The sequence below is a fragment of the Onychostruthus taczanowskii genome, unplaced genomic scaffold (genome assembly GCF_017590055.1).
Source record: "Onychostruthus taczanowskii isolate IOZ18803 unplaced genomic scaffold, ASM1759005v1 scaffold15, whole genome shotgun sequence".
In the NCBI taxonomy this organism is placed as follows: Eukaryota; Metazoa; Chordata; class Aves; order Passeriformes; family Passeridae; genus Onychostruthus; species Onychostruthus taczanowskii.
In genome coordinates, this window is record NW_024498685.1 from 2,722,601 (window position 1) to 2,750,042 (window position 27,442).

Sequence of the window (27,442 nt, forward strand, 5' to 3'; positions counted from 1 at the left end):
TTTTGGTGCTGTATTCCCAAAATACACCCCATGATGCTGCTGCTGCTGAAGCTGTGTCAGGGACAGTAGATACCTGCAGCCTCCTCCATGCTGAGTCAGTCTGGGATAGACTCTCCCAGGGCTGTGTTCCTCGGCCCCAGCATCAGCCCGGAGATATCTATCAGTAGCCTTTTATTTTTCTCAGCTTCAGCCTTTCTTTTTCTCAGCTGAATGTGGAGACATTCAGCCTGGCTAATGTAGACTGTCCTTAGGGTTGTTTAATGTTCCTCAAAGTTCCATTGAGGAGTGCCAGTTATAGATTTGGACCTTTCTGTTATCCATACTGGCCAAATGGAGGAAAAGGCCAGGACTTGTCTTGCCTAGAACTGAAATCTAAAGGCAGCATGGTGTGTTCTTAATAAAGGAGTGATTATATGAATCACAGTAGCAAAATGTTCTTGCAGAGCTCATGTCCCCACTCCCTGACTGCAGTGTCTGAGGGCATCTGTCCATCATTCCAGGGGAGGGATTTGCCTCGGACAGGGGTTAGTTAGTGTGTAGCCCCCTGTGTTACAGAGGCGTAGCTACAATTCCACAGTCTCTTTTAATGAAGTTACTTGTGGCTGTTTATTGGACGAAAATAAATTCCAACTGGCCCATATAACAAATGAAACTCAACTACAAAAATGTAATGATATTTATTCACCCAGCTGCCAGCAAACTCACATGCACTATGAGTCATTCCAGATGTGGATAAAAACAAAGTCTGTCTGTGAAAGTAAGTTTCCTGATCCCGAGGAGACTTGGTTTGGGAGAGGAGCTGTGCGCTGACTTCAGCTCTACTCAGAAGAACAGGCAGGTTCTTCTGCAAAGGGGGAGGGGGAGAGGAAAAGCCATTATTTATTCCTGAAAAGAAAGGAGCTGGGAAAATAAAAAAAGCTACTGTACAGCTAGACATACGCATTTTAAAGAGAAGGATGTTTTGGAAGACTCTGGTGCTGCTGCTGTTCTATTACAGTGCTGATGCCACTGTGACCCACAGATGGAGCAGAGGTAAGATTTCAACCTGCAAAACTATTTAAGAGAAAAATTTCAGTTGTAGATTTGGTCTCAAATTATGTTGCATTATACATGTGTGTATGTATATATATATATATATATATATATATACGTATATACACAATTATATTTTTCCCCTCCAACTCTGGAATTTTTTTCTCCGTTAAACAGGTCAGCTAAAAGTATATAGATAAATAAAAAATACACATGAATAAGTGCAAAAAGGTAAAATTATATATGTATTCTATTATAACAAAAATATATAAAATAGCCCAAGAACCAGAATTACATTCTTGCACTTTTCCCCTTCTTCTTTCTAATTTTTCTCCTGCATTAACAGAAAAAAAATAGCTTATGAAACCTTAAAGTGAAAGCCTGTGCAGTCACAGGTGACATAATCTGCTCTAGCAGGAAGATACCTGGCAATAGTAAAGCAAAGAATGCCTAGATGGTGCAAGGTGCCTGGGAATGCTGCTGCCCTACCCTGGCAGAGGAGCACAGGTAGCACAGAGGAAGTGACCTGGTGTGTTATCAGGCTTCAGCTGCCAATGTGACAATACACAGTCGTGCCATATTTGTAATATTTAAAGTGTGACAGCAGCATATGGAATGTTTGAGGACTATTGGATGGCATAGGAGATGCTTGCTTCAAAGCTAGTGATGATGTCCTTTCCCTTTTTTGGTTTTATTCTCTCCTCTGGTATTTGGCACTGGTTCAGGAGCTGCTGGAAGTGGAGAAAGGAAACACCTCCTGAAAGATTTCTTTGGTTCTGATATTGAGATTCACAGACATTTAAAGGAACCAGAGTCTGCTAAAAAAAATAGAGCATTTAAATGCCTCCCTCCCTACTCCAGTCTCCTCATTGTAGCTGGTACCATTCCAGTCTGACATTTGGGTTTGGTTTTGATTTCAATTTTGTAGGAGAGGGAATGGTTGAGGGAACTAATGAAGAGCTACAGAGTCCAGCTCAGGCTGCTTAATTTTTCCTTACAATGCTTAATTATTCCTTTCAAAAATCCCTGTTAGTGTGAGCTTACTGGCAGGGCTTTGACCTGGGACTCACCATGCAGGTTCTTTCCACAAACTTTTCTTTTTTCATCAGACTCTTGGCTGATATTGCATGAGTCATTGTACCTGCGTGTACCTTGCTTTTCTCTCTGGTATAAGACTGGAAATAGCACCAATATTTGTCATAAGATCCTGTAATTCTGTAGGTAAGAATTTGTTGTTCCAGGGGTGACACAAAAATGTGAGAAAATCAGAACTATATCTTTATATATTAATTTTAAAAAACCCACAGCCCCACCCTTTGGAAGAATGATGTCACATTGCCTAAGAAATCGGAAAAAAAAATAAGAAAAAGGAGTTCAATTTCATGTAATAATCACTATTCACTTTAAGGATGTCCTTCACTTTTGCTAACACACTTATTTTAATTAAACAACATCACAACCCTAAAAGGAATTCATGCAACTATTAAAGTTCAATTTTAATCACCATGAATATTTAAAGAAAAACATCAGAACTCTGTTGTGCCTTTTGGGAAAGCAGATTTTTTTTCAAGCTGGAAGCTTTGGAGACTTCAGAGGGAAGAGAAGATTCATTCCCTGTTGTGATAAGGAGTTCAGTTGTCACAAATAGTGTGTGTAGGCATTTTCTGAGGAGGAAAACAGATTTCTTTTCCACATCTACTGGGACTATTCTGCTCTAAAGATGTTTTAGAGGCACGACTCCTTCAGCAATAACTGCTTCAGTGAACCTCCACTCCCTTGTACTGTGTGTCAACCCAACCAAATCTGCAGTACCTTGAGAGGGTCCAAGCACTGTCTTAATTTTTGAATTGCTTAGAAACCTGGAATGAAATTTGAGTACTGAGCAATGACATATTCTGCTGCACACTCAGAGCTCTTCCCTCCCTCCCTCCATAAATGACAACTGAGCCTTGTTTAGGTTAAACTTCAGTCATTTAAGTCTTATCTGAGTCCTGATTTGAGTTTTGCAGTGAAAAGGCAAATACAGATCAGCATCTGGTCTGAGGGAAATGAAAGACAGATCTGTGTATCATCTCCATGTTGACTTGTCATCCAGATTGTTTACAAAACAGTAGGGCAAAGGTCTTGCTTTAATTGCCAGCAATTGTTGTTTGCAGTAGAAATGAGCAGTCAATATTGTATACAACAATGTCTGGCTTTGACCATTTTTCCATGGGAAGCACTGGGGCAGCCTAGGATCCCCAGCCCTTGTAACCAGTCATTCAAGCTTTGGCTTAAGGAGAACTCGGACATGTGAAAAGATGAACACACTTGTGCTGACTGGGAACTCCCAACTCCCTTTTCCCTTTGCTTGGAAGCATCAATGAGTGGGGGGAAAAAAAAAATAAAAAAATTTAAAAAAAAGCATTTCTGGCAGGAAAACAGAGGGCTTTATTCATTCCTTTTTCTTTTTAAACTGTCTCAGCCTTTTGCATTAAAAATCTCACACACACTTCTCAGCCTGCCTTGACTGAGCTGTGGACATGGGTCCAGAAGTCACAGGCAAAACTTACTCCCTAGGATGGGTGTGTTTAAAATAACAAAGAAAAGATCCTGAATGATGATGAAATAATTTTCTTGTCATCACCTCAAGTTTCCTTGAGCCTTTTTTAGGCTTAGCTTCATGGAAGTATCCTCTCAGATTTTGTGAACCTCCTGTCTAGGGAAAAAACGTAAAGAAAAAAGGAAATTAGAAGTCTCTACTGACTAAGTATTATTCCCAATGCAATGGCAGAGGTGAAGTTATATAAATTCTTCAAGTTCCAAATAAGAATTCCAGATTTTAAGAGACATTTCTTCTGAAGAAACCAAGGAACAAACAACAAGAATAAGCAAAAAAACCCCTTCCATGCAGCTATGGCAACCAGTGTCACTGCTTGCTGGTTGCTTCCATCAAACTTTGAGAAGTACCAATCCACTGGAGAGCAGAAGCCAGCATTATGAGCATTACAAGAGTTGTCTGTTCCCTGAGGAGAAACCCTAAGGCAATCCTTACTAGCACATCTCAGCTGGTAAGAGTTTATTTGCTGTAAATGCTGCCTGATTCTAATAAATGGGACACACAAACAGTAGCATCCTTGCAGGGTAAGATTTCTTATGGTTGTGGGTTTTGGACAGTGCAGAAGAAGCTGCAAGGGTGAATTCACCCCTCCGTGGAGGCTGGAAAAGGAAATGTTGAAAGACACAAAATAAGGTGGAATGCTTTTCACCCATCAGTGTCAAAATGATATATCAACACCACAGAGGTCTCATGCTTTTGGGGAGTTTTTGTGCTGCTCCTTCCAGACCTCGAAAGCATCACTACAGTCCCATCAGATCTATCTGGTCCATGTGCATTATTTTCTACCCAGTCTCTGGTGGCTGGTGAAAGTGAAATGACTGTTTGAGAGCACCAGGGGAACAGTCTGCTCTCCTTAAAGGTTTTCTGCAGAAGGAATTGCTTGAAAGAACAGAAGGTCCATCCTCTTTAATTTCCCCATGACATTGCAGACTCTCAGTATTTGCTCTGGTGTGGTGGGAGCTCAGTTTGTGGGTTTGGTGGAGCAGCTGCTGCCTGAACAACTTTAGACTGCTACTTCTGCTTGTGGACTGAGCAGGCTGGTAGCTCTCCAGTGCCAGGAGAGGGAAGACTGTGTAGAAGAGAAAGAGAGACTGGCTGTTGCTAGAAAGCCAGTCAGTACTTTTGTAAGGAAGCACTGTTTAATATGTTCTAATCTCAGTGGTCATTTGGTTACTGGTGATCTCTGCTGTGTGTGCAAAGATCGAGTGTCCCAGAACTTAGAGAATGCCCTTTATCCCCATTCCTCTTCATCGTATTTCCCTCTCTTCCCTGCTGCATCTCATATTGCATCCCTACAGCCAGGCACTCCCTGCTTGAGCAGCTTCTGGATTCCACCACCAGCAGTAACTCTTGGGTGAATCTTTTGGCTTGGAGAGCATGAGCAAAGGGAATGTGGCCTGAACACAGCCTGTAATTGCAATAAAAATGGTCAAACACGTACACATTTAGGTACCAAGGGGTCCTTCAGTAAACCAGGTTATGGTCTGTGTTATTTGATATGTGACAAGGTTTCCAGAGATCTGGTCCAAGCATAAAAAGAGGTTATATCAGCTGGTCCAGCTACCAGAAATTTTTAAATTGGAACATCTATCCAACTTCTTTTAATTTCTATAAATTTCTATTAATTTATATAAAGACTTTGATATCCAATTCTTAAAATGTGCAGTGCAAATAAAGAGATGAAGTGCTAAGGAACAGCACCAACTTTGTCTAAGCCTGGATGTGAAAAGAACATTACTTCTTATAAGGAAAATGCAATATTTCCCTTTCCTCTGGCTCTCATGTGATCACTTGGAAGACTGCCTCAATTGCCCCAACTTCCCTGCTTGTTGGGCCCATTCCAACAACCTCACTGGAGCTACAAAAGGCGATTGATCTCCTGCAGAGGTTTTTCCCACCTACCCAGAGTTTGTTCCGTGAGTCTGACCAGTTCCTGGGAATGCATGTTTGTGGGCTGGAATCCCCTGATGCAAATTATTTCTGCATCAAATATTGCAACTCTGTCTGTGAGGAGATGAAGGCATCTCCTAAAAAAGGTCTGGAGAGGGATTAGTTATTAGTAAAGCTGCTTGGTGTTGCAAAGGTAGCTGGAATATCACAGTCTCTGAATGGATTTTAACCATGGTAGTATAAATATCCAGTAAGGCAGGGCTATGACTATAATCAAAATCTATTCTAGAGTGTTCTGATTCCCCAAATGCTCCTTTAGGGCCAGACTTAATTAATTTAACCTGCATGGAGGATGATCCCTGAATCAGAATTCACAGTGGGTACCTGAACCTGAAAGACATGCAAAGGATGCTTAAAAAAAAATAAATCAAAATTTCCAATCTCTTCTAAGGCAAAGATGCTAAACTCTGATGAGATCAGACGGATGATAGATTATGGAAGTTGTCACATTTTAGTTTAGATCACAGATGGATTTTGTACTCTTTAAAAGCAGTCGTGCTGTTAGGAAGGAAGGATCCAAGTGATTCTGAGACTTTATTCACCACAGGAAGCAGCCAAAAAATGGCTAAAGCTTACTGCTCACACAGTAAAAGATAAAAAGAGACAGGAACTAGACAATTTTGAGGAAACCTGAGTAAACAACAAGAGGAAGACACAGAAGTAAAGCTGTTTTCTCTTTGATATGTCCTAGACCAAATGAGATCTATTTGCTGAAAGTGGCACCTGTAGAATCTTCCTGGTGATCCCAGTTCCATCCCAGTACTGAGGACTGCCAAATCAGTTAGACATTTGCTGCCACTTTTGTCATCTTTCCAGAATCCCTGCATGCTGTAGTGTCATATCCATTTGCCCCAGTTCCAGGGATGGAGCTGTCCTGGGATCTGGATCAGTTTGCATAAAGGTCCTCCTGCCCCAGCAAAGCTCATCTGGGAAGCACCTCCTTCCCTTTAAGCCCCTCCTTCCACTTTCACCTGGAAATAGCTCCCTTCACCTCACCCCTAACAACCATCTCACTGCTCTTAGTGCCTGTTCACCAGGCAGTGCTCTCTTCCAGAGGTGAGGCAGCTCTGTGATGAAGGAAACAACTCGTGCAAAGATTGTAAAACACTGAGTCCCCTCCTGGTTACCTTAAATGCTGGGCCCAGACACCTCAGTGGTACCTGGCATTATGCAACACACAGAAAAAAAAAGTATCTGTCCTTCTCCAGAGAACTTTCAGTGTAATTAAGGAGAGGAAATATTAGCATCCTTTTTTGTTGTGAGGCACAGAGTCATTAAATACCTTGCCCCAGGATGGCTGTGTGTGTATTTAGTCCTGTGTATTGTTAATAGCTGTGGTTATTTTATTTTTTAATTCTGCTTCTGAAGCATAAAGTGCTTTTTCTTGTTTTCCTGGGGTAAATCATGCCAAATTCAGCAGGAGTGTAATGACTTCTCACGCAGAAGGGAATCCTGTCAGAAGCACTGAATGGTACAATCGAATTAAAAGGGAAGTCAGCAGGCCTTAATGAACATCATCAGGCTGCGGAGGCTCTGACTATTCTGCTGGTGACAGGCAAGATGTAAATTGCTGAGGTAAAGAACTACTGAGTGGGGCAGCAATTAGCTCTGCAGCAGTGCCTGTGCCCGGTTCAAGGCAGGGCAGGACCCACAGGACAAGCCCAGGAGGAGAAACTGGTGATTGCCCCAGGCACAGCCAGGGCTCTGTGAATCTCCCTGCAGCCCAGTGGCTCTGCTGAAGGGAGCTGAGTCCATCCAAGATGCAGAGAAACCAACTGGGTACATGGACCTGGCTGCAGCAAAACAGGGAGCTGTGTGTCTGGGTTTGAAGGGTACAAACCTGGCCCTTGCTTTAACTTTAAAAGCACTTCAATGTGCAAACCAGCATGACAAAAGTCAACAGTAGTTTTTTCTGCTCTCAGGAGTGACACCACAATTTATTATCTGAAAATTTTTTTCCTTGCTTTTTAAAAATCTTCCAGCCCAAATCAGGTATTTGTTATTTAAAGGGTTTTTCAGCAAAATGGCAGTGGCATGGGGGAAGGTGATGCAGGATCAGCTGTACAGAGAGCGATGCTGGCAAGCAGAGGGGGAAATGTATCAAAGCATCATTAAAATGAAAAAAAAAAAAAAAGCAACTTGAGAATAAACTGCAAATGACACTTGTTATTTAACACAAACCAAAAACCCCAAGGGGACTGTTCTCTCTGGGGTTTCCCCCCTAACTGGAAGGGAAGAAAGTCAATGCAAGGATCCTGTATGTGTCTGTTGTTGTGCCTGACTCTCGTTACACCCAAATCCTGTTTAATTTGGGAATTGCAGTGGCAGCTTTATGATATATCCCCTACAGCATGCTTGCTCATTCAGAAACATTAAACCATCTCAGATCTGCAGCTCAGGCTGTGGTGTTCCCATGCCTACTCAGTGACCAGTCCTCAGCCAGTAACCCCCTTTCCCCTCCCTGAGGTGCTCCAGGCTGCAGCAATAGCCTGTCTGCACTTCTCTCCTGTCACAGTGCTTGTTACACCACAGGCTCAGTGTCGGGCTGGAGGCTGAGAGTGGGAGGAGAAGAGAAGCAAAGTTAAAAAAGCTCCACTACTCCCAGTTTCCACAAACATTCCTTTCCTCTGGTGAAAGCATATGTGAGGCCTTTCCTGGACCAGTTTGCTGGTTAGGTTTGGCAGCCCCTCAGTTCCCCTGAGAGCAGCCTACATACCGCTGGTCCTCTGGAAATTCCTCCCTGGCCACAGGGAAGCAGGTCACCAGCCAGGAGCCAGGCTCCAAACCACTGAGTCTCCCTCTGCTCAGGAGGAGCCAGGTGGGTAGCTGAAAAAAGATGCTGAGAAAGGGAAAAATAAGCTGTTGAGTGCTCAGAGGTTATTTGGGAGGAAATGGGACAGTGGAAGGACAATGCTGTGCTTCAGTCTCACGTTGGTGACTCAAACTTACAGGGTCTTCTGTGACACCTGCCTGGCCCCTGTCACCCCAGCAGGACACAGGGGAAGCAGAACACTTCAGACAGGTTCTGCCTAATTGTAAAGAGAGCAAACTGCACTGGACTGGATGTGCATGTCTGCTGCAAGCCAGAACATCGGGATTTAATAATCTCCATCCATTTGGCAGGTGGTGGTGTGCCACAAAAATTACCTTGATGTTTCTGATCTCTTCTCTGTCTTGGGAAGAGCAGAGACTTTCCAATCTGGCAGGGATCATTTGAGCCACAAAGAGGGAGACAGAGACAAAGGACAGATATGCTGAGAAAGAAAAGGGTGGAGATAAAAATGAAAATGGTGTAAAGGAGAGGAAAAATGAAGATAAAGGAAAGGTGCAAAGAGAGAGAAAATGTATAAATGTGGATGGGAAATATTAAAGTGCACCACATCAAGATTAGAGTAGCATTGTCTCCTTTGTCAGCATGGTATGCATCCTCACTTGAACCCACACTTCAGCAGATGCCCACCTGGCACAGCTGGTCTCCATCTCACCCATCTGCCTCCCAGGCTCTTGGAATGGTTGCTTTCCTTTGGGGCTGGCTCTGCCTTTTTCTCTTGTAAGCAGGACTCAAGTTTACTTCTAGTCCCCAACAGGGTCTCATCCTACCAGGATACTGAGAGCTTCCAGTCTGGGCAATTGACCTCTAGTCACAGTATAAAAATTAAAGTTACTGCTACTGAATCATCAGTGTGTCAGGATTGCTTCACTTTTTTTAACCCCTCCCTCTGATCTTCTACAGTATGTAGGCAAAAAGACTCTTGCCATTGCCCAATAAACAGCCTCTTTTTATTCCACAGAAGCTGCAGGAATCTTGCAGTTTTACAGGACTGTGGAGCTACAACATTTCCCATTGACATCAGTCATAAGAAACAGCACCACAACTACACAAGTCCTTGTAGTTCCCTATCAGTCCCTGGAGGGATGGATCAAGTTTTGAAAGCCCTCCGTTTCCTCCCTGGTTTTCATAATGCTCACAGCCATGACATTACTTTTTTGTTTATGCTTGGCTCTGAAGAAACACAAAGTGTTTATTGAATTTATTTATTAAGCACAGATTTTATGTCTCAGAGAAGTGTTCATGTTTTAAGCCCTTTTTTAAAATAAAAGACATTTAAAACATGCTTAATTTTTATTTATGCAATTATTCATGGCTTGGCACTGAACAAACTCCATTTCCAGTTAAACACTACTTGTGGACCTCCTAATATAGTACAGCATGTGTTGAGTGAAACCACCTATTTTTCATAGTTGCAGCAACTTCTGTTTTCCTAGACTACCATGCCAGTTTGGCAGAAAGTTTTGGAAGGTAATAGTCTAATGATAAAAATGTATACACTACTTGTTCTGCTGCTTTATACTGCCAGGTTTTTAATAAACAGAACTCAAAGGGGCTGTCCTACCTTGACTTGTACTTAGCAAACATAAAGTTCAGTTGGGTCCTCACAAAGGAATGAGGATATAAGAGTATCCAAAGATTTTTCCTCACTGGGCTATCCCACAGCAGGAATCAGATGCAATCAGCAAAAATTAGATCTACCAGCCCCAGTTAGGCCCAAGTGGCAGGGGACACTGTATGTCTGCCCTGTTGGGCTCTCCAGCAGGAGAGGAGGATGATGATGATGATGATGATGCTAATGATGATGATGATGATATGGCCCTGTTGACACACAGAACATGTGGGAAAAGTGAGGGTGAAATGAATGGGCACATGTTTCACAGCATCTGATCTCTCCCTAAAACCATCCTGCTGTTCTGAGGGAAGACAGCAGCCACTTGGCTGAGGCCTGGGCACTGCTGCATTATAGGGATGGAGGGAATCCTGCAGGAAGGCAGAGAGCAGGATATGTTTAGCAGAGGGACTGAGAGAGATGGGGCAGTCATGCAGGCTGGGGAGTAGTGTTGCCATGGTGCTGCATTTTCCATGTTCACAGCAGGGGAGTGCTGTGGGCTTCAGCTGATGAAGTCTGGTTTTGAAGAATCTGCCTGGTAAATACCTAAGTGTTAGGGATACCATAACAAATTGTATTTCCCTAGAAAGATGCTGCTTTTCTAGCCAGAAGCTGTATTTTGGGAGCAGGCTGCTGGACACTTGCTGTGAATTTCTGGATACCCTTCAAGCCCTGAATGACTAACTGCATGTGCCATAGCCCATCAATCCATCACGCACCCAGCTCTGTCAGCCCCACTCCCTGTGCATGCTGCTCACAGCCAGTGTGCTCCAGCCAAAGTGAATGCCAGAGCTGAAAAACATCTGTACTTAGATCCTCCAAAGGAGCATAGAGGGACTCTGAAGTAAAATATCACCATCAAGGCAGAGAGCTCAGTTTCTACTTGCACAAATTTAGCAGTGTAACCAACTTGTCACATGTCTTAAATACCCCCTTTCTATTTTCATGATCAAAGATGGAAATGTGTGTCATGCATAGCTGGCTTTTTACACCCACTTGTGATGTTCCCCCAGGAGCTTTTCCCTCCTGGTTGAATTCGTGCTACCAACCACGATATGATATATCCTCTGCTGGACCTGAGGCTGGAGGTCATCACCCCCTGGATGTCTGCCCACTGAGGTGGAAGAGTGCCAGTCCTTCCCATTGCATTTCCATCTGTTTCCAAAGCCCAGTGCATTTCCCTATGGGTGCTTTTGCTGACAAATTAACACATGTATTATTCAGGCAAAGTTATAAATCACCTTCTGAGCGTTCCTTTCACAACAAACAAGCATGCTCATGGCAGCCTGTCTCTGTAACCCACTGCAGTGGTTAACAGCTACTAATCCAAGGAGCTCAGCCATGACAAGCTAGTTTTCATTCTCCTTCATCCATCCTTAATTCTTGGCACTCAGAGGTTAAAGTAGAACTTAAAGATTACTGGGGCTAGCATTTATAATTGTAAATAAGGAGACAAGTAGTCCCTGCCTTATTTTGTGGCCATACTAAATGTCAGTCTACTCCTGCAAATGACCTCTGTGTTCCAGCATCTCAGACAATGATTACCCTAACTTGACAAAAGTAAATCATATGAAGATGATGTAAGATGTGTATCAATCACGTATTCATAACCAGGTAGTGTCTATAAGCTTACCTGGGAGGTCACCATCACTAAAAAGCTGAGGAAGATCTGTCATGCAGATATATCACATGCTGAAATCAGCTTTGGCAAGGAGTGATTCTGTAGGCCAAAGAAACAGACAGCAGATGGACCAAAAGATTTTTCTCTAGCAGGATGTAACCCACACACCAGCAAGACCTTGAAATGAGCAATAATAAGCAAGCTCATTTCATTATGCAAGCTTCAGAGTCTTTGAGCTAGCAAGGAGAAAGCCCAAATGGAAAAAACAACAGGATGAGATTTACGATGAGTATCACAGCATCTTAATTAAAGTGCTTCTCGACAGTAACAATGCCTTCACACACAGTCCTCACACACAGAGGAGTTAAACCAAGGAACTGACTCCCAGCTGGTTTCAGTCAGCAGCATGCTAAAAGGTTTCATGGAAATCAGGCCTTCCTCCCTTTCTCTAAATTTATTCATCCTAAATTTAGAAGATGAGGTCATTTTTTCCTTAAACACTTACTTCCATTATTTTCCCATAAGCCAAAATCTATTTTACAAGTTCAGCTCAAATGGCTCCAGAAGAGGGTGTACATTAAGGAAGAAGAGCACTGAATCAAATATATGTGACAAATTGGCAAGGAGCCACTGGGAGATGGCACCGGTAGGGACAGGGACTGCAACAGCGAAAGAGGTTGAGAAAGGTTTTGAATTTCCATCAACTTCAGGCACAGCTGTCAGCATTTTGTGCCTTTCAGGTCTCTCTCCTCCGGAAACAGGATATTTGGGTTATCCTGTTGGCTGTAAGAATTCTGTAACCCTGACTCTACCGTTCTTGTCTCCTCTGTGATGCCAAGTATGTCTTTCACAGCACAGGCTTCTCTGTGGCCTGGCTGCCAGGAGAGCAGCATCGCAGAGCGGGTGGTGCCAGCTCAGGTCATCTGAGGATCTCACCCACAGTGTTCAGCAGCCTTTAACAATTTGCAACATTCCAAGTTTTAGCAAAGCTTTCTGTATTTCATGGTGAATCCAGTTGTACATCAGTCTCAGCTTTATTTCAGCAGATCTTGAAACCTGAAAGATCTCGAAACAGGTTTTAGGAGGAAATAGGAATAGGAATAGACAGGTTTTAGTTTGGGGTAACAATGAAGACTGGAAAAATGTCAGCTTTGTAAAATGGAAATCCCATATGTGTGTTTGTGAAATGGAGAATGCAGCTATAAACCCAACCCATTTTGCATTCATCCTTTATATTCCTGTGCAATGTTTATGGCAATATCACAAAGACTGCCTTTGCCCAACATCACATCTGCACACATTGAAATCCACTGATCAGTTTTAGTGGAGGATTATATTTGAGCTTCACTAATATTTCAATATTATTTCAACAGAGATGCAGACATTAAGGGGGCCCAGACATGCACACAGGTGCACTTGACAGAACAGATGTCTTCCTGTGCTGATCCTCACTCACCTCTCCAGGAGAAACATGTGTTTGCCCTGACTCTCACCAGGGACACAGCCCAGCTTTCCATCCTTCATGCTCTGCTTATGTTACAAAGCAGTGGTAGCAGTTCATTTCAGAGACAAACCTAAATCCATCTTCAAATCTTGAGTCCCTTTCTCGGAGTTCTTATCTTTATTGACACTACTAGAAATCATACAATGATTTGAAAAGGCATTGTCTCCAAAAAATAACACTTTTTTTTTTTTTACAAAAAGGACCCAGTACCCCTATTCTTTTTGTTTTCTGGGCAAGGCTGATTTATTCTCTTTATCCTCCAGCACATATTCATGTCATTAAGAAAACCCCAGCAGGTGCACTGACATTTGGAGCTCAATGAACAGCTGGAAAGGCAGCTGGGGTTTCCCTGCTTTTGAAGAGCTGAGGAAGCAGAAAACTGGTATTTATGTATTCACTTCCTAACAATTTATTTCAATTTGGATGGGGATCTGAAGAAAAAGGGAAGGCATTTCTGGTTGTTTCCAATTGGAGTGAGAAGATATGGTCAATCTAATGTTTATTTCTCCTCAATTCTGAGCTGTGATGTTCATACTTAGTGAGGATGAGGAGTACCTTGTTGTTTCATGTATGTGAGCAGTTCATACATGAGTAAAATAATAATAGTTGGCAATCAGATCAGGGACTGCTCCTAGACCCACTGTCAGACACTTGAATTTATTTGCCAGTTGAAACCGTTCACAGGTGGCTTAAGTGAATAATTCCAGGGTCCCTGGCATTTCTGAGTTGTCATGTGACCATGAAAAAAATTTCATACTACTCCCTGTTAGGTCTGTAGTTCAAACTGGACCTTTGATTCTTTTCTCTTTATCCAGTCTGGGAAAAATTTTTGCATATTGTTTCTGCCAGTTGAATTTCCTCTGTTAAAAGCTCAGTGGGGTGTAAGCATAGAAGGGGGAGAAGAGTTTGGCAGCTGATGGTCCTGCAGCCAACCCTCTCTAGCAGGAGCAATGGCTACCCTCGTTGAGGTGGCCATCATCAACAAAAAAAGGATCTTATCCATCTGGTGGTTTGATCAAGGGTGTGAAGGCATGAGGAAGGGCTTCTGCTTTTCCTCCCAGGGCTGATTTCCATCCTTAGGTCATCTGAGGACTTGAATCATCACCAGCTACACCAATAGCAGTTAGGCACAACTGCACTGGGAGTTTCTCACACATAGAAATGCTGCTGGTGTAGCAGATGTGTTGTGAAGTGAGACAGCTAAAAACTAGCACTGTTTTTTTTCTTTGCTTTTTCTCTTCATTGACAACCAGGGAGATTCCTGGCTTAGCTGCCTGTGTGGCCACACAAAGCAGTGTTTTTTGTGGCACCAAGGGAGAAGGTGGGAGCACCGGGGAGGAGCGTCCCCTTGCAGCTACAGCTCCATTAGGTCAGGCTCAGAAAAACCCTGGCCAATCTGCCACCTCTGCCTGCCAAGACACAAAGGAAACCCAGCCATTCTTAGCTACTGAGCGAATACCTTTTCTGGGTGCCCAGTGACTCAGCTCTGAGGAAATGCATACCTGGGAGGTGGTGCAAGGCTTAAGCCCACCTCTTTGGGCTCTTCGATGTTGATATAAAAAGGGCATAGATCCGGTGAGTGTGATTTTGTGTTCAAGGGCTTTCCTTCCAGAGTAGCAATAGCACCATGCAGGAAGTCCTTGATGCTTCTGTAGTTCTGTCTTTTCCCGTGAAGCAGAGCTCTGGTTTCCTTTGCTCTCTTTCCACTGCTCAACAGCAGAGGCAGCTGCTTCATTCTGCTCCTTGGGTGTTTCCCCACAGCTCAGCACCAAACACAAACACCCTGCTGTATTCCTTCCTTCCTTCCTTCCTTCCTTCCTTCCTTCCTTCCTTCCTTCCCTTCCTTCCTTCCTTCCTTCCTTCCCTCCCTCCCTCCCTCCCTCCCTCCCTTCTGGGAGAAATGGAAGTAGATTGGAACATCATTATATCCCTTTGCCTGTTAATTTATAGGAAATGTGAAATAGGAAACTATTTCACAAATATGTCTAATTAAGTCTGCTTGGTATTTTTCCCTTGGATCAGAACCATTGTGAGCAACACAGGCAGGGAAGGAGAGGTGGCTCTGCAATGAATACAGGAACATAAAGTACTGGTCCATTTCCCAACTCTGCCTGAAATTAACTGTGTTACCACAATTATTTATTGCGTATGAGTTAAACCTGTGGAGCAGGGTTGATATTTCTTTCTTTTATTTCTGCCCTTCACTTACACAGTTTTTGCCATAGTCTATTCCAGTTTGTTCTGATATAGCAGCAAACTGACAGATAAGAAAACAATATATTTCACTTCTTCTTTCCTTCAGTTTCTCTGGGTGCATTTTTTCTCTTCACACCTTCTGCAGAGACTTTACTCCAGCATATTAAAGGCCTCTCATGGCTGACTGGAATGTTTTCTTATGAGCATAAATAATTCCAGGTGGGGACCCCTCCTTATCACACCAAGGGAAGAATAAATAACATAGTATACATTGTTTCAGCCTGGGAACAGATGAAAATGCTGCATAATGGAAATACCATATGAGGGAATAAATTCTCAGACCATTTTAGTTGGTTGGTGCTCGTGATATCTTTGAAACCATTTCACTTAAGTCATGAATGTAAATATCCTCCACCTCTCACAAACACAGGCTCAGGCGAACCATTTTCTTCTCTAGCAATATCCATTTCTGCAAGCATAATGGCTTTTTGGTCTTTCTAATACACCTTTCCATTTCTAACTTGTGCCAAGTAGCTAGACAGGCTATTTCCACTCTAGTTTTTTAAAGGGAATTCTGTTGCACATTAATCTAATTTCACACATCTCAGGTCATTTATGAAGGGCAGAAGTCTTATGTAGAAATGGGTTCAGTTTTATGCAACTGAGACACCCTTTCAGAATGTGTTTGTTTCTTTAAAAGGAGATAAATTAGTAAAATCTAACTTACTTTGAAAAAAACTGTTAATACATTGCAGTATGGAATTAAATACAATCTGCTATTAATTTTAATTGTTTTAAAGTGGTTTTGTTTTTTTTTTTCTTAAGAACAGTATTGCCTGTTGCCAACTGTAGGGAGATCTACTTTCTACATCCTTATTAACAACACTTTTCAAGACAAAGCTTTTCCTTTAACCATTTTGTTTCTTAATAACTAAATGTGATGCTAATGTCTATTCTCACTTTTAGTCAACAGTTATGAATAAAGTTTAGCCTTAGGAGCTAAGATAGCAAGGAAATGAACTGAGGGCAAAAAGAGGCACATTCTCTTGGTAGCTGCTTTTAAACATGTGCTAATTCATGTTGTTTTGCAATTAAAATGTTTTCTCCATCTCCCTGCTGTGTTCTCCTAAGGAGCATTGGGATTTAATCCCCCAATGATGGAGATTTAAATGTATCAAAGTTGGATAAAAGTCTTTGCATTGCACTTGTTATCATAGAAGCTACTTATGTCAATAACTGCAAATCCAAACACAAGTCCAGAAGTTTCAGATGCTAAACTGTAGCGCTGCAGCATTTTTTCCTTGTCTTTCTAAGATTTTGTATGTGTTTCTCCCTATTTTATTCCCCTTATTCTTCCTTCAAATCCCCAGTCTGTCAATTTCTCCTGCACTAGGACAAAGTGTTCAATGATTTCTAATATAGCAGTTTTGATACAGAAAAGCAAGAAGTGAGGGAGTGTAGCCAAATCTCATGTTCTACCCTGGCAACAGCTGCTGGCCCAGGAGAGTGCAAACATCTTGCAAGTGGTGAAGATGCATCCTGCTGGGGATGAGCCAAGCACAGGACAAGGAATAAAATGCATAAAACACATTAATATTTTAATAATCCTGCCCTTTTTGTGATTTACATTACCACTTCCACTGCCTGACACACCTGTCACAGGTTAACATCCCCCAACCCTGGTATAAGTGAAGCTTTTGACACCACTGCAGAATGGTGAAGGGTACAATTTTCAAGGTATTTTCAAGGGTATTTCCCTGTTAGCCTGAGGCAGCAAATAGGGAATAGTGAATTGTTACTCCAGCAGTGAAGAAACTCAGCATGGACCCACCAAAGTGTCATTAGACAGAAATAAAATTCTTTATGTATAAAAGATACTTCTGGTCTGTGTGCAAGCTCTCAGAAGTAAGTTTATCAAAGAAAAGCACGAAACAAAAGCTTTTTTCAAAAGTATGCAAACTTTGACACTCATGTCCTCTTCTCTTCTGCACAGCCTGGCAAGGAGAGTTCAAACCTTTGCTTCCCACACACAGTTATAGAATCATCCAGAAAGAATGGGCCAGGTTGGGAGGGACCACAGTGGATCCCCTGGGCCCACCTCTCTGCTCAAGCAGGGTCATGCCAGAGCACATGGCATGGGATTGTGTTCAGACAATTTTAAATATCTCCAGTGCAGGAGATTCTAAGACCCCTCTGGACAATCTGCTCCAGTGTGCAGTCACCCACACAATAAAGAATCCTCTTGTGAGCATGTCAGGCATTTGCCTTAAAATCCAAAACAACAGCTTCTAGGAACTGCCCAGCAGTCTGCAACAAAATAGATTCAGTCAGCCTGGACCACTCACTATTTTTTGCATGGCATTAGTTATAATGGCTAATGTATCTGCCTATACAATCACTTTATGGCAGTGCTGAGGTTTTTTTCTTTGGCAAAAACTTGAATCCATCTTGAAGAATCAAATCCTTCAAATCAAATCCTTGTTCCTCTGCTCCTCCTGTCCTTCATGAAAGGTGTCCTTCTGAAGCAATGAGATAAATATTTTCCATGCCTCTGATGGCAATCAAAATCATTCCTTCTGAGTCATAATCCCAATTAAACTGTTCATGCCCTAGAACTCCGGGGAACTGTACTTGCTTTGGGGCAATGGTCTGCACCAGTCCCAAATTGTGCTTCATACCTTTTCATAGGGGAAGAAAAGGGCAATGATGATGCACAAATAACAGAACTCCTGCAGCTATGCTCTGTGCTTATTGAGCAAACACATCACAGGAAGCATCTGGGAAATAATGAACAGATGCATGAACTGGAAAGCAAAACTAAACATCTGTACCCTCACCAATCAAACCGCAGGGAAAACCTGGGAAAGTATCACAAATATTTACCACACAGCTAATGAAGTGCAGAAGATTCTGGCAGAATCTCTTAAGAGAGATGAAAACATCTTTAAAATGAGGCTATTGTCAGCCTCAAATGTGATGTTTTGTTTAAGCCATAAAGATGCTTTAGCTAAGTGGTTAGAAGCAGGTCAATGAGTTGGCAAACATGGCTTTTTTTTTTTTTTTTTTTTTTTTTTTTTTTTTTTTTTTTAAGAGCCTGGGTAGTCTTGAAGGAGAGTGGAATTGAATCAACAGAGCAGTAGGGGACTGGATAGGCTCCTGCAGCATGGAGAAAATGGAGATTTCTGTGCCAGTTTTGAAGGGCACGTTTCACCACCCCTTAGCAGGAGATGTGTGGGCTGCCTGCAGTCTCCAGGCAGAGGCAGTGGGGCACTCCAGGCACAGGATGAGGCCGTGCAGGGCCAGGCAGGGAGGCCTGGAGGGGGTGGCTGTGCTCAGATATGCTGCTCTCTCTGATCCACCTCTAGCCCTGAGCTCTGAGCAGGCAGCAAGGCAGAACTCCCAAGGCCCCTCTGGAGAAGGGATTTGGAAGAGGATGAGCATGGCAGTTATATATAGATACATAATAGAAAATGTTTTCAGTAAGGACAATGAAAAGCTTATTTTTCCTAACTTGTCTCTACAAATCATAAGTTTTTTGTCATATGACGGACCAACCCTTAGGACAGAAGCACCCATATCTACATTGGAGATGTCTCAACACATTTGTAAGAGAAATAAAAACAGTAAATCAATTGGAGACTCTCCACCAACTTCAAAGATCACTAGACTGGGCTTTCACTGCCAATACTAATACGGGATCTCTGCTGCTTAGATGTTCATGGCTACTGCCATTGAAATGAATTGCCTCCAATATGAACATAAAATCACGCACATAACTCTTCATCTCCAGTTGCTTGATGGCTTTATAGAGAAGTCTCTTGGCAAAGAAATTAGTAAAGAGTTATAAACTCTTCTACTGTTCTTTGATGTCCCCAGGCAACTCATGTCAGAGACGGAAGTAAATGCAGGAAGAAGTAAAAGTCAGCAAAAAAGCTTCAAGTGGAATTTGCAATCATCAAATGCAGAAACTGACTGAAAATCTTTCTGTATCTCAGCTTTTGTACTTAGCTGACACATGTTAAGTCAGTAAAATGAAAATCAGAGTGCTTGCTCCAAGTGTTCATACAGACTTGTAGGAACTCATGAATTCATGGGGAGGACTATGGAGGGAGTGACGGTGGAAGGATTTGACTGCTGAGCAGGAAGATGGAGAAAGGGAGGACTGAATAAAATGCAGATCAGGAAAATCAGATAACCATGACAAATACAAACGAGCTCTGAAAGACTTTCTGAGTCTCTAAGAACTGTAATAAACTTTAATATGTTTCGGGAATGAGATAATGAGTCGAGCGAGTCAGTGATACAGAGGCTGGCATGCTTCTGATATGCATAAAAATCCCTTCTCACGACAGAGCTGCCCAAGCCCTTGTCCCTTTGAATCTCCTAACAAACCCTTCTTCTTTCTGAGGTGTTACTTGTGACTCAGCAAGTGGGCCAGTACTGAGTCAATAGCATGGCATTCATTTTTGTGTGAATCCTTTGCTGAGGCTTTTCTGGGTGAGTGGTGATGGGCTGAAGCTGGTGGCTCCCAGCTCAGCTCCGTGGTGGGAATCTGTGCTTGGACTGAAGCTTAAAAGCAATCAGTGTGATGACAAGAAGCATGACAGCACTGAAGATGCCACAGACACTTTTCCCATGGCTCAGGGGATATTTGAGATGTGAACCATCTGCAGATGTAGAGGTACTCCATGCTCTGAGGCTGTTTTCACCAAAAGGGCATCTAAAAGCTAAAAGGTATAAAAATGAATAGTCATCATTATGGACTGGATTTCTGCCAGCTGCTAAGTAATTAGAGTTTTAATTGCCCAGTAATAAAAGTTTTAATTACTCAGCAATTAGTGCTGAAGTTTGGAGTGCTTCACATGCACTCAGTTGCATCCTTGAATTGTCAAGAGCAAAAAATGGAGTAGCTCCAGTGCGCCTCAGCAAAGCTCTGAGCAAGAGAGGGAAACATCAGGGATGGAGCAGCTATGCCTGAAACCCATCCTAACTGCACTATCTAACTGCAGTATGTTTATTGTAATTTAACAAAATATTTTACCTTTTCCCTAGATAATTTAAGGCCAAAATACCCTTTGTATCATCAAGTATGAATTGCTTCATACCTAGCATTATCATGATTCATTTTCCATATGCAGGATAATAAAGGTCCTGAGGCTCTGGTTTCTCTCTTCTTGCTTTGCTAGAATTTAAATATCATTAACAAGCCAAACTATAACAAAGTCAGCAGTTGCCAATGGTGCAGGAAGCTGGGCTGCATTTAGGGTACCAAGTGTGGAAGAAACTGCCTATATATGATCTGCTTGGGTAACCCCAAAGAGGCAAATTGTCTGATAAACCATGTAGTCAGAGAGCTGGGACAACTTTTCCATAAAATAATTACAGTTGCTCCAGCCTTTTTTTTTTTCTTTTCTTTTCTTTTCTTTTTTTTTTTTCTTTTTCTTTTTCTGGTAGAGGAAGGGCAGGTCTTAAAATGATGTTCAGGTTTTTTACAGGCAGCGTGCAAAATCCATCACAAGAACTTTGGCAAAACCAGACAAAATTGATTTAGTAAAAATGTTTCATGGGAAAAAATCTGGTAGAGGAAGGGCAGGTTGAAACCTTCCAAAAAATTCAAAGTAAGGTCCATGTTCTACTACGTGTTACTCATAGCTCTAAAAAGTCTTAATTTTGACAGGGGAATCATAATGCCTGTCAAAATTTGGGGGATTTGTTTCCTTTTTTTCTTAGACTGGTTTCCAAATTTATCTATTGGCAAACAGTTAAAGTTGAGAAGTGAAATTTATGGGAAACATACCAACAGTCACATAAGCACAAGTTAAAAAAGTAAAACCTTCCTATTCCTGAATGGTAGAAAAAAATCCAACAAATTCAAATTATGATTACCCAACCATCAAAATCGAAATTATATACAAATAATATACAAATAAAACATTAAACAGAGTTTTTCCCTTTTTGCTCTGAAAGTAATTTAGACTTTTTAACAGTACATGGATGGTTTGTAACTTGGTTAATAACTCAAAGCATTTAGGTCTTCTCTAAAACAGCATCAGATGTTTTCTATACCCTGGACTGTCCAGGTCACTGATTCCAGAAATGCTCTACTTCACTGGGGTGCTGAGTTCAGGGGCTGTACATATGTTTCCTGTCTCATTTCCCTGAGACAACATCTGTAGTGCGCTTCACAGTGGTGAACAGATACCTGATGGTAGCAGGCTCTATTTTGTTCCAGTTATTACACTGCAAAGTATTAAAGTCACACTAAGCTGGGATTCACCTCACTGGATGTAGCTGCCTCGTCTAAGCTGGTAACAGGCTCAGTGAAGTGACACAGACATCTGGGTGAGTCACTCCTTCCAAGTGTAAATGCCCAGGACAGACGAGCTGGTTACTCTCTGGAGGATCTGTCTCTAATAAATAAGGAGAGATCAACTTTTAGGCAATTGAAACCAGGAGAAATGTAGACTCTCAGAAGCATGACAGTAGAAGAACGGACCAAATAAAGTCTTTTTTGTTGAGTATCAGTACTGATTTCCCCTTCCAGATCCAAGAAAAGAGCCTGTATTTCAGACAATGTTAATGCTGCAATTATTCCTTTCACCTCTGGTGGTGCAACTCAGAGTCCCAGGCTTGGATAACAAAGCACCCTGTGTCAGGCACCCTATGGATCCAGATAACCTCCATCCTTGGTAGATCAGGGTCAAAGCAATCCCTGCCAGACATTTAATTTACAGTCAAAGACCATACTGTACAGTAAGACTTCGCAAGAGGCATTTTTTTACTTGATTCTATTGTTGAAAAGTGCTGCTTCTTGTCAGCGTTTGGCACCTTATGGAACCTCTCTTTTCCCATTGCTGTTTTCCAGCTGTGCTTTTCCCAGCTGCTCAGAGATTCAAGAGGTCCTCAGCTGCCTTCCTGAATCCAGTGTTACAAAACTCGCTGGAAGATGTGGTCCTGCTTTATGAGGTTCAGTATATGATACCTTAAGCCTTAACTAAAACTGGGGATACTGCCCATAATTGGGTTACCCATTATCTGGCTTTGTGTCATTTTTATTCATCCCAGCAGTAAACCCGTGGCTATGTGATAGTGCACCAGAAAGGTGAGAACACATAGCAACTTTCTGTTCTTCCCCAGCTCCAGACAGTGCAACTGTCTCCATTTGACAAAAATTAAAGACCCAAGAACATGTTGTTAATTCACATGCACTCTGTCTAGAGTCTCTTGGAGAAAATAAATAGCTTTCTGTGTTCTGATTTTGTACCAGTTTCTTTTAGCTGAGCTTGACATCGACAAAGGTCAGAGGATCTCCATCAAAGATGAGGAGCTGGCTTCCCTGAGGAAGGCTGCTGAGTTTGACACCATCTGCAACGAGATTATCCCTAAGAGCATCACAGAGATCCGCAGGCTGAGCAGCAGGCTGTCTTCCTACCCGAGGGTCCTCAAGAAGGAAGATTTTGAAAGGACAGTGCTGACCATGGTCTACACAGCCTACAGAGCTGCTCAGTCCCAGGGGCACCAGAAAGACACTTGGGCTGAGTCCTTTGTCGGTCTCTACAAAGCCCTGAAGAACGACTTGATGCTCCCATACAACAAACAACCCTCTTAGTGGAAGGGGAGCAGCAGCTCAGCCACCTGCTCTGGTTGGGGAACGACACCTCGTAGCACGCCCACCACTTTATTCTGTAAAGAGTTTAATAGCCTGCTTCGTGAAAGATTGTTCGTTTTCTGGCTCCCTCTTGTGGAGCCTGCTTTCTCGTTCCATGCTAAATGGTGAAAAACCTCTTCAGTCCTGAGAATTCGGTTTTTGTGCTGGTTGGAGGCACGTTCTCTGACAGGAAAAGAAGGCAGTTTGGTGCACACCCAGACAGACCCTTGTTTCAGGCAAACCCTTGATTCATTCTTTGGGTTTCCTATAAGCAATACATAAATATACTGTGCTTATGCTCACATGCTGCTGTGTAAGTGCTGCTTTCCTAGCTGGGGAAACAAGTTCATGTTTTGGCTGGCCAGTAAGAGGATATTACACAGAGATGAAGGCCTGCTGTAAAAGGAAGAGGTTTCATAACTATCAGCCTTCAGAAATTATGCCACATATTATCCATTCCAAATGTTCTCATAAATAAACACCCTCTGATTCACTTCATTGGCTGAGCCAGTTTTTAATTGCAATAACATTTTCAGAAGACAAAGGGCATTGTGAAGACCAGCAGCAAACAATGCCTGTGAACGTATTCCCCTCTTCCTGGAGCTGTCCTCCCAAACAGTCTGCAGTGATTATTTCATTATTTGCACATGACTTTGCTTCTGCTGCTTGTTTTTTGTGTGTTTGTTTTTTTTTTTTTTTTTAAAGAACATGTATTTGTCCTCAGTGGAATCCAAGGCAAGACAAAAGCCCTATTTAATTCAATAATGACACATTTTTCCTGGTTCTGTTGCTTGAACATAGGTCATCTAAACCTATTCTCTACAATCCCACTGAGGCAAGGGAGGAAGGTGCATTAAAACATACCTGGTGCTGAATTTGGCACTGTGGCTCTTTTTTTTAACAGTAAGTTGTATATTCATTTCAGTATCCTTGTGTTTGTGTGTGTGTGTCTATGTTCATGCATGTGTGTGCACATGAGTGCTGAGTACGTAGAACAATCCCAAATTGTTCAGTCGGTGAACAATTGCATCTGACCACTTGGCAGAAAAGGCTATTTACCAATTCAGTGGTGCGAATTATGAATTTGGGACTAGCAAAGGAAAAACTGTAGAAGTACTGCAACCAATTATAATGAACTCCCAAAAAAGTCATGAACGGAAAAGAGACAGAAAATGGAGATCTATTTTGTCAGAAGGATGACTAGCTATCAAAAATCCAGACTCTTCTAAATCAAACCCATAATGTTTGTGCACAGGAGATACAAACTCTGTTTTTCTATTGATATTAGAGGTGCTTCTGCTTTTAGACCATGGGAAAATAGCTGAACATATATTTCATCCTTTCGTATCATCATTCTCTATTTTTCTATTGCATAATATATTAAGATGCAGGTCCAAATCACAAATCCCCAAGACTAAAACAGACCTAAGTATTCCAGCCCAAGTTCTGTATCATGTTTAACTGTTTTTGCATCACTTGAGCAAAAAGAATTAATTCTTCTGTGTCCCTTAACAGGGGTACTTCAAGGATTGGAGCTGAAAAAATTCACCCAGAAGCACAGCAAAGAGCACAGTGCAAGCAGTCAGAGCACTGGGCTTGGCAAACGAGAGTGTGGAAGCACAGCAGCCTTAGCCTTGGGGCAGTCTGCCCATGGCATTAGCAGCTGGACAAAGGGCTTATAAAAGACAGACTCAGTTTTGTTTCCCCCAGGAGTTTCTGGATTTGTGTGTATGAGTGTGCACATTCATTTAGACATGCAAGTGTGTAAGTGCATTTTATACCTGAAGAATTTTGTTGGCCATCTTCAAAGCCTGTCTGGCAGATGGCAAAGGAAACTGCAAGCCTCAGGCACAGAGCTGTGGGCCACAAATATCTCTGTCTCCTCTGCTTGCACACACAGAGTTTAGCAGCCCCAAAGCAGCCTTGCTTTCCTGCCCACATGCCCTTTGATCCCTCAGCTTTAACACTGATGATCTGCTTGTGATTTCTTCCCCCCATGCTTTATAAACACATGAAGGGGAAATGCCAGAGTGCAACACTGCCTTTCCAGCTCTGCTTCTTGGCTCCCTGAAACACTACTTGATGGAAGGGCCTGGAACCAGGGCAATTCATAAATCCTCATAGCCAGCTACTCCAGAGGATTTTTGCAAGCTAAAATCCTCTTGCAATTTTAGCTTGCAAAAAATTGCAAGAAAGAGAACTAGAGCAAATATTAATTGCTATCTCAGCAATCAGAGAAATACGTCTCCTTGCCCCACAACAGGACTGCTCAGCAGAGTTTACTAATCATAAAATATCCCATTAAAAAGAATTACAGATAATTTTTAATATCTTATAATTCCCTATGGAATACATACCTTATCATACTTACAAATTGGCAACTGAAACATTTATCTCCTCAACAGAAAGTAAAGGTTTTATGAATTTGTTTCCCTCCTTCTTTTACTGTGTCTAATGTAAGAAAAAGATTTATTCCTTGGGAAAGTGCTTGGACTGCCCAGGTTAATTTAACAGAGACTCTCAATGTAATAATAAAAACATTCTATATAAAAGTCCTTGCCTTTGCATTGTATTGATTTCAGCAGTAGATTTACTATTTTGCAATTTCAGCTTGAGTAATTGCTTATCTCAGACTGTGAAACGCTTCATGGAAGCAATGGTACCGGGGAGAAGAGGGAACAGCCCTTCCCTCTGAAGGAGATAATAAACAGAAATGAGAGTGCCTCCTTTTTCCAGGGTTCAGGTGGAAAGGATCACTCTGCCTTCAGGGAAGTTCTCAGGGCTTCGGACATTTCTCTGCCTCAGTATTGCTTAAGATGCTGGTGTAGGTTGCTTTCTCTCTGTCTCAGTTTTTGTCTTATCACTTTGGACTGAATCTTCTTTATGGGCAGTTCTTATCTCACAAATTAGAAAACCATTGCCCCTAAATGGAACATTTTATCCACCCTTTGACCTTATGGATCATAAAAGTATGAAATAAGATTATATATCCCCACTTAAAATAAAACAAATTTTCATTTTATGAACATTTTAGATATTTTTTTGGTTATTTACTTAGTTTATCTGAAACTATTGAAGAAAAGAGACCCTGAGCTGTTTTGGCCAAACCAAAATCTTCACATTAACTACAGCTTTTCTTCCATTTGTTAAATGTACCTGAAAGGTCTCAAGGTTCTGTTGCTTGATGGAAGTTTTGAGATATAGAAATCTAAGATACAAGTATTAATTTCAGGAAGAATTCACCCTGCACATCAAACTCCTCTGCAAGGCTGCATTTGCCAGGTTTCCAGTGAAAAACTGAGCTCCCAGACTGGACTGTGATGCCTCTGTGACCCTGAGTCCTGGAAACCTGGCAAATGCAGCCTTGCAGAGGAGTTTGATGTGTAGGGTAAATTCTTCCTGAAATTAATAATTGTATCTTAGATTTCTGGCACAGGACAGGCAAGCAAGTTTGAGGGGCATGGAAAATCCTAGATGTGTTCTTCCCATGAGATACAAGGCAAACATACATTTGTCTGTCTACAGATGGTGCATGTAACCAGCCAATGGGTTCAGTCCTAAATCTCCAGTGCTTTCTGTCCCACAAAAAAGCATTAAAAACAGAAGAGTTTGAGAAAAGTTTTTTTCCCCTAGAAGACAAGAGTAGAATGCCTAAAAATTCTCAATCTGATTTGGAACCCTATGGTTACTCAAGGCACAGGAGTCGGTACAGAGATCAGCCCATGCATTTTAAATTAGTGACATCCAAGGATTGTAATGGAAGAAACACAAAGACAAAAGATACTGTTCAGGAAACAATGATTATTTATTTATCATCAGTACAGGGACCCTGCAACAATAACAAACTGTTCAGCAGCCTAAAAAAGGTCTTTTTATATATTTTTGGGAATTCAGAAGGCTGTTGATTTTCTCAAATGTTCTGACTGGGTTTGGGACAATGGGTGGAGCAACTTCTACCTTCTGCAGTCCTCATTGGTGAATTAGAGTTGCCTGTAGCTTTTTAACAAGTTTTTGTCTTGAGATCAAGTATAATCCATGTTGGAATTACTGCCCTGTGAGTTCCAAGCTCAGGGCAAAAGTAGGGTAAAGGTAGATACAAAATAGAAGAAAATAAATAAAATCTGAAGGAGCTGCAAATGGAGGGGGAATTTGGTCTTTTCTTTAAAGAAGTACCTGAAAATTTATTTCAATGCATTGGAAAATAAATTATTTTGTTTAGTAATCTTCCAGCAGAAAAGAAACTGTATTTGAAACTTTCAGACTACCAAACAGGAGGAAAAGCAGCAGCTCAAAACATATCTTGCCTTGTTTATGAAAACGGAAATAACACCACTAGATGATGGAAGAAAAAACTTTATAAAACATGGGAATAAGGATACAACACATCTACAGCTGTGAGTCTGAATAAAAAACAAAATTTGTCAAAAGATCACTATGTTCCTTGAAAACC

At 41.8% G+C, this 27,442-nt stretch overlaps 1 protein-coding gene across 1 annotated transcript; it reads left to right on the top strand.

Annotated features, from left to right (window-relative positions):
- The first annotated feature begins 794 nt into the window (after positions 1-794).
- FAM180A (family with sequence similarity 180 member A) lies at positions 795-24,516 on the top strand. The gene is made up of 3 exons (XM_041398695.1): positions 795-1,032; positions 22,210-22,310; positions 22,612-24,516. The coding sequence occupies exons 1-3, from the start codon at positions 957-959 to the stop codon at positions 22,951-22,953; spliced, it is 519 nt and encodes a 172-aa protein (XP_041254629.1). The 5' UTR covers positions 795-956; the 3' UTR covers positions 22,954-24,516.
- Positions 24,517-27,442: the final 2,926 nt, after the last annotated feature.